General features: G+C 52.9%; 1 protein-coding gene across 6 annotated transcripts; it reads right to left on the bottom strand.

The window, feature by feature from the left end:
* Window positions 1–2,895: 2,895 nt before the first annotated feature.
* Window positions 2,896–6,581, bottom strand: LOC113875596 (sialic acid-binding Ig-like lectin 14). Of its 6 annotated transcripts, none has more exons than XM_027514135.1 (7): window positions 6,470–6,581; window positions 5,984–6,373; window positions 5,507–5,770; window positions 5,232–5,303; window positions 4,198–4,452; window positions 3,959–4,094; window positions 2,896–3,688 (listed from the first exon to the last, which is right to left on the bottom strand). In XM_027514135.1, the coding sequence occupies exons 1-7, from the start codon at window positions 6,504–6,506 to the stop codon at window positions 3,673–3,675; spliced, it is 1,170 nt and encodes a 389-aa protein (XP_027369936.1). In that variant the 5' UTR covers window positions 6,507–6,581; the 3' UTR covers window positions 2,896–3,672. The 6 variants fall into 6 exon arrangements, with proteins under 6 accessions (XP_027369936.1, XP_027369940.1, XP_027369941.1 ...); XM_027514139.1 differs by having other exon boundaries at window positions 4,198–4,410; XM_027514140.1 differs by having other exon boundaries at window positions 4,198–4,407.
* Between the last annotated feature and the right edge of the window lie 200 nt (window positions 6,582–6,781).

The following is a 6,781-nucleotide window of genomic DNA, read 5'->3' as shown; positions in this document are numbered from 1 at the left end:
TTCCCAGGATCTATTAGCATCTGTGCATATATCTTTGTGTATATTGCATGTGTGTGTGGTCTAGTGCATGGGAGGTGGGGCGGGGTGGTGATTTTCTCGCTGTTCTTCCCATATCTGATCGCACTCAAGTGCACACACCCCCCTCCTTGGAGGCGGTCCTAGGAGCAGGACCCAGCCCTGGAGAGCAGAGGTCCTGTCCTACCTGTGATGTTTCTGAAGGAGAGGCTGATGCGGAGGTTCCTCAGGGCATCTGGGGCAGAAAGACATGGGCTTGCTGCAGAGGAGGAGTGGGATGGAAACTGACCAGCACCCCAGGAGGGAAACCAGGAAGCGGAGGGCTGTCCTTCACGGCCACTCCCCACCTCAGCTCCCAGTGCGTAGACCCATAGAAGAGTAGGCTGGCCTTCTCTCTACACACTCACACACACACACACACACACACACACACACACACACACACACACACCACTGCCCTGAGGGACTCAGCCACCCCTCCACACTCATAGGAGACATTGAGCTGGATGGCTCTCTCCATGGTCACCTGAGATCCTTGGAGATTCACCCAACATGTGAGGTCAGTGCTGTGGTCCTGGGGCCTCAGGGTGGGGGTGAACTTCAAGGAATGCAGAGTCTCTGGGTGCAGCAGCAGCAGCGGTACCATGTCCGCATCCTCCAGCCCAGGTCCAGGTGCCTCCGTCTGGGAGGAAGTGCCCCAAATGTGGGGAAGGAAGGAGGAAGCCCCAACAGGAAGCCAGGAAGGCAGCAGGTGATGAAGACTGGCTGGCGAAGAAGGGGGAGGTGGACTCCATAGGCGGGTCTGGGAGGGTATCGATGAGAAGTCAGGCTGTTTCACGTTCTCCCTCCAACCTCTCCCCCCTCCCCTCTGCCGCAGGCTGCAGGGGAGAGCATGAAGCCCCAGAGCTGGCAAGGTTTCACCATATGTGACTCTGAAATGTTGTTGTTTACTCACTATGCTGTGTCCGACTCTGCGGCCCCAGGGACCATAGCCCGCTGGACTTCTCAACCCATGGGATTACCCAGGCAAGAATACTGGAGTGGGTTGCCATTTTGTTCTCCAGGGAATCTTCCCAACCCAGGTACTGAACCCACATCTTCTGCATTGCAGCCTGACTCTTTACCACCGAGATACCAGGGAAGCCCGGATGTGACATGATCACCTTCCGAATGATTTTCATGTTCACCATGGGATCGCCCCGGGAGCAGTGAAACCAGAAAAAGAGAAACAAAGTCCAGCCCTGGTCATCCGGCTTGACCCACCTACAGCTGAAAAACACCAAACGTTCTGGAAAAGAATATTGAAAAATTTATCAAAACCATTCCCCTTCAGGCAGGAAAAAAGTTTCCAGACCCCCAAACAGTGGAGGATGGAGCCCAGGAAGGAAAACTTGAACATTAAAGCTCCTTTGCCCAGAAGGGTTGTCAGAACACGGCACAGGCCTACGGGTCTACGTGGACCTGAGTGTCTGTAGGACCAGCCCCCGGGGCACTGCTGCTGCTGCTGTCACTTCAGTCGTGTCCGACTCTGTGCGACCCCATAGACAGCAGCCCACCAGGCTCCCCCGTCCCTGGGATTCTCCAGGCAAGAACACTGGAGTGGGTTGCCATTTCCTTCTCCAATGCATGAAAGTGAAAAGTGAAAGTGAAGTCCTCAGTCGTGTCTGACCCTCAGCGACCCCATGGACTGCAGCCCACCAGGCTCCTCCGTCCATAGGATTTTCCAGGCAAGAGTATTGGAGTGGGGTGCCATTGCCTTCTCCGGGGCACAGGCCCATGCAAAATGGGGTGGCTGAAGTGAGCGCCTTGCCCCGCTCAGTGCAGACCCCCGAAGCCCGGACTTCACAAGAATGGCATTCAGGACCCCTCACACTGCATGCCCTTGTTTTCAAAGCCACGTGAAGGCTCAAGCCATGTATGGAAATAACCTGTGATGTCAATGCTCTTTAGGATTGATATTTCATAAGGTTTCCTAAATTTGACAGTGCCCCTAAACATTCTACACCCTCCCAGTAACCAGTTCTGGAAACCAAAACAAACAAACAAAAAAAACCCTTTCTTTAATATTTATTTAGAAATACTCTGTTTACATTTGTTAGTTTCTTAAAGTGTAAAAATCTTAAAATTTTTTCAGAGGGAGGAAGGATAAATTGGGAGATTGGGATTGACAAATACACACTACTGTATCTAAAATAGATAACCAACAAGGACCAACTGTACAGCCCAGGGAAGTATACTAACAATGTTGTAAAAAAGTATAATGGGAAAGAATCTGGGGAGAATATATGTATATCACTGAAACACTTTGCTGTACTGTGAAACTAATACAGCATTAGAAATCAATTATATTTTAATTTTTAAAAAGTCACATCCAGACTAAAGAATTCAAATTAACAAGAAAAAGACTGCCCAATTTTTATTTTTTTTAAAATTACATAGAAGTGATTTTTATTTTTTAAATTTTATTTTATTTTTAAACTTTACAATACTGTATTAGTTTTGCCAAATATTGAAATGAATCCGCCACAGGGATACCTGTGTTCCCCATCCTGAACCCTCCTCCCTCCTCCCTCCCCATACTCTCCCTCTGGGTCGTCCCAGTGCACCAGCCCCAAGCATCCAGTATCGTGCATCGAACCTGGACTGGCGACTCGTTTCATACATGATATTATACATGTTTCATTGCTATTCTCCCAAATCTCCCCATCCTCTCCCACTCCCACAGAGTCCATAAGACTGATCTATACATCAGTGTCTCTTTTGCTGTCTCGAAAGAATACATTTGAATCAGTTCTAATGAGATGGATGAAACTGGAACCTAGTATACAGAGTGAAGTAAGCCAGAAAGAAAAACACCAATACAGTATACTAACGCATATATATGGAATTTAGAAAGATGGTACCAATTTTTATTTTAAGTGGGCAAAGATCGAAACAGGAATTTCACTAAAGAAGATATTCAGATGGCTCAACATCATTGTACATGAGGGAAAGAAACTAAAAAGGCAAGGAGATACCGTCACAGTGGAGTGCAGTGCTGAAAACTGACCGTGTAGGTAATACAAGTGCTCCTGAGGGTGTACAAAGCTCAGAACCCTCACATATGCCATGGGATATAAACTCATTTAACTACTCAGAAGAACTCTCTGAGGCCACCTTCTCAAACTAAGTATATGCCAAATTTATGATGAAGCAGTTCCACACCCACCAGGAGGAAAGTGCTAGCCCTCCTATTTTCATCACACCATTCACGTCAACATTACTTTGAATGAGCCAAAATTTGCAAACGAAGGCAATGTCATCATATTTTAGAGTCCATACAGAACTGGAGGAATAGTCATACATAAAATACTATTTTCAAGACAAAACCAAGCAATACCAACAATGAGTTATTGATACATGTAAAAACATGAGTAATCCCATACTAAGCGAGGTAAGTCAGAAAGTCGCCTTTCAATGGCATTGACTCTTCCCACTGTCACGCAGTCATCTCCACAAATAAAGGCTCGTGGATGCAAACGACACAGGGTTGGAGGCGAGAGTTTCCAGGGAGAAGCAAACTGTGATGTCCCCACGTCTGTCCTCTGGGCTCTGCATCCTCAGGTGAATCTCGTCATGAGAGGGAGCGAGGCTCAGCCATACCCCTCAGCCCAGCTCCTAGTGGCCACCACACCTGCAGAGCCAATAGAGTCTCAGGTCCGAGAGTCAGACCCATTTCATTCATTCTGGGCTCTGCCTCAAGGCATATGCGACCTTAGTTCCTCAACCCAGGATCGAGCCCCTGCCCCCTGCAGTGGAAACTCACAGGCTCAACCACTGGACCAACAGGGAAGGCCCTGGAGAGTCACACAGCTTAGCTCCAGGCAGGACAGGACCGCCCAGCCCCACCGGCAACTCCAGAGCCATTCCCCGGACGTCCGCGCAGGGGCACAGGGGTGCTCACCTGGTGTAGTAGGTCCAGGTGAGGCCATAGGTGAGGAGGAAGCCAGCCCCCATGAGGGCCCCTCTGATCAGGGTGAGGACCAGGGGCCAGGAGCCCTGCTGCTCCTCAGTCTCACAGCTGCAGGGAGGGGGGCCTTCTGGGGAAGGGAGAGGGGTTGAAGCTCAGTCCCCAGACCCAGCTCTCTCAAAGGCACACACCTGCCAAGGCTGCCCACCCCCAGGACCTGTCCTGTAACTCACTCTGCATAGAGAGGCTGAAGGAAACTTGCTGGGAGCCCAGAGGGTTCTGCGCTCGGCAGGTGACTTCTCCATCTCCAGCCGGTACTTGTGGTATCTCCAAGACCCCGGTGCTGGAGATGGGGGTAGCCTCCAGAGTGGGAGACCCTTGGAACCAGCTCAGCTGTGCAGAGGGATTGCTGTCAGCAACACACAGCAGCTGCAGCGCCTGGCCTTCTGAGATGAGAATAGATGCGGTGTTCTGCAGAATCTTGAGGGCTTTGGGGGAAAGCCCAGTGGGAGAGCTGGGGGAGGCTGACGTCTCCTCCTCCCTCCTTCCCAGGATCTCCTGGCTTCGCTTTGTCCTCCCCTGGCTGGCCAGCTGGGTTCCCTGTGGTCCCAGGGCTGGACCTTCCCACCCTAAGCAGGCTGAGCCAACGTGTCTGGGCCTCGTATCTTCAGGGGAGGCTTGGTGTCTCAATGGGACAGGCCTGGGCTGTTTGGTGGAAAGAAAACCCAGAGCCTCAAGGCTTGAGATGTTGATTCAGTGAAGGCAGCAGGAGATGGGACAAAGGAGGCTTTTGTGCAAGAAAGCCACACAATAGAACCATGGTGAAGGAAATGGGCTTTGAACAGGGTGTGTGAGTGTGTATATATGTGGGGTGTATGTGTGTGTGCCTGTGTGAATGTGTGCCTGAGTGCACGTGTGCCTGAGTGCACATGTATATGTCCATGAGTGTATGTGTACATGATGGGTGCCTGTGCTGTGGGTATATCTCTGTGTATATGTGTGATGTGTATGTGCCTGTGTGTATGGGCGTTTCTGTGTGTGTCTCAGTGTATGTTCACGTGTATGTACTATATGTGTGTGCCTGTGTGTGTGAGTCTCAGTGTGTATTGCATGTGTGTGTGGTCTAGTGCATGGGAGGTGGGGCAGGGTGGTGATTTTCTCCTTGCTCCTCCCCTATCTGATCACATTCAAGCCCACTCCCCTGCCCCACCTTGGAGGTAGTCCCAGGAGCAGGACCCAGCCCTGGAGAGGAGAGGTCCTGTCCTACCTGTGACATTTTTGAAGGAGAGGCTGATGTGGAGGTTCCTCGGAATATCTGGGGCAGAAAGACACGGGCTTGCTGCAGAGGGAGGAGTGGGATGGAAACTGACCAGCACCCCAGGAGGGAAACATGGAAGGAGGGGTGGGTGTCCTTCACGGCCACTCCCCACCTCAGCTCCCAGGGCGCAGACCCACAGACGAGTAGGCTGGCCTTCTCTCTACACACACACACACACACACACACCACTGCCCTCAGGGACCCCATCACCCCTCCACACTCACAGGAGACGTTGAGAAGGACGGTTCTCTCTAGGGTCACCTGCTGGAATGTCACCAGACAGGTAAGGTTGGTGCCGTGGTCCTGGGCCCTCGGGGTGAGGGTGATCTCCGAGGAGTGGAGGGTGTCTGGCTTCATGGCATCAAGGGCGTCCCCCGCCCAGGAGAACAGGAGAGGGTGTAGCTCATCACAGGCTAGTGACAGTCTGCAGGTCAGCTTTGTGGGGCGGCCGGACTCCAGAGGCTCCAGAAAATGGATGTCGGGTTTCCCTGGAGAAAGGGAGATGAGGAGACAGAGGGAGATGCCTGGACGCAGGGGTGTGGGGACCCAGAGGGTCAGGGTCACAACTCCTTCCCAGTTCTGGGTCTCTCGTGAACCCTCAAACCCCAAGACCTGGAGCAGGGAGGGCTCCTATACCCTGTTCCTGTTCTAATAGAGGAGTCTCCATGGGCCAGGGTCCTCTCCTGGGCCCCCTGTCATACCTGTCACCAGCAAATTCAGCTTTTTATCTCTGTAACTGTATCTCACATCATATCCTCTCTCCACTCGGAAGTAGTAGACTCCTGAGTCGCTCAGCCTGGCCTGTCTGATGCTCAGGGAGCAGTCATTGTTGTTGGGGTCCCCGAGGAGGCTGAATCGGCCCTGGGTCTCTGGTTTCACTCGTTTCCTTGGGTCGTTTGTGGCCACAGCATCATTGGTGTGCTGGTCTTTTTCCCGGAACCAGTAGATGAAAAGTTCGCCAGAGTAATACCGGGGATATCCCGAATTCCAGGGGTAGGAGAAGGAGCAGGTCACGCGGACGTCCATGCACGCCTTCACCGCCACTGATTCCTGCACTTCGAGCCCGAACCCTGCCATTTCCTGCAGGGACCCTGGGGAACACAGAGGCTCAGCGGCAGCTCCAGCCCCTCCCCACGCGTGCTCCCCTCCCCCAGCCGTGAGCCCCGTCCCCCACCTCCCCCACTCACCCCCCCACAGCAGGGGCAGCAGCAGCAGGGGCACCATGTCAGCATCCGCCAGCACAGAGCCGGTTCAGGTCCCTCTGCTGGGGAGGGAAGCACCCCGAATGTGGGGAGGGAACGAGGAAGCCCCAACAGGAAGCCAGAGGGTGACAGAGACAGAGCCTTGGCCAAGCAGAGAAGGGGAACTTGGACGCCCCAGGCCATGGAGGAGGGGCGGCCCTGAGAAGGCAGAAGGTCCCACCCCACACCCCACACCCCAGGGGGAGGTCCTGAGGCCCCCAGAGGCCGAGAGGCTTCACTGCACGTGGCTCTGACATG

Source organism: Bos indicus x Bos taurus, chromosome 18 (genome assembly GCF_003369695.1).
Source record: "Bos indicus x Bos taurus breed Angus x Brahman F1 hybrid chromosome 18, Bos_hybrid_MaternalHap_v2.0, whole genome shotgun sequence".
NCBI lineage: Eukaryota > Metazoa > Chordata > Mammalia > Artiodactyla > Bovidae > Bos > Bos indicus x Bos taurus.
The sequence above is the reverse complement of the archived record's forward strand: the minus strand, read 5'-3'. Positions and strand labels throughout refer to the sequence as shown.

Coding starts and splice junctions, on each gene's coding strand:
- LOC113875596 (XM_027514135.1), bottom strand. CDS start 6,506: ATGGTGCCCCTGCTGCTGCTGCCCCTGCTGTGGGGGG. Junction 5,771..5,983: donor GCTGAATTTGCTGGTGACAG/GTATGACAGGGG, acceptor CCCTTTCTCCAG/GGAAACCCGACATCCATTTT. Junction 4,453..5,231: donor CTCCTTCAAAAATGTCACAG/GTAGGACAGGAC, acceptor TTTCCCCCAAAG/CCCTCAAGATTCTGCAGAAC.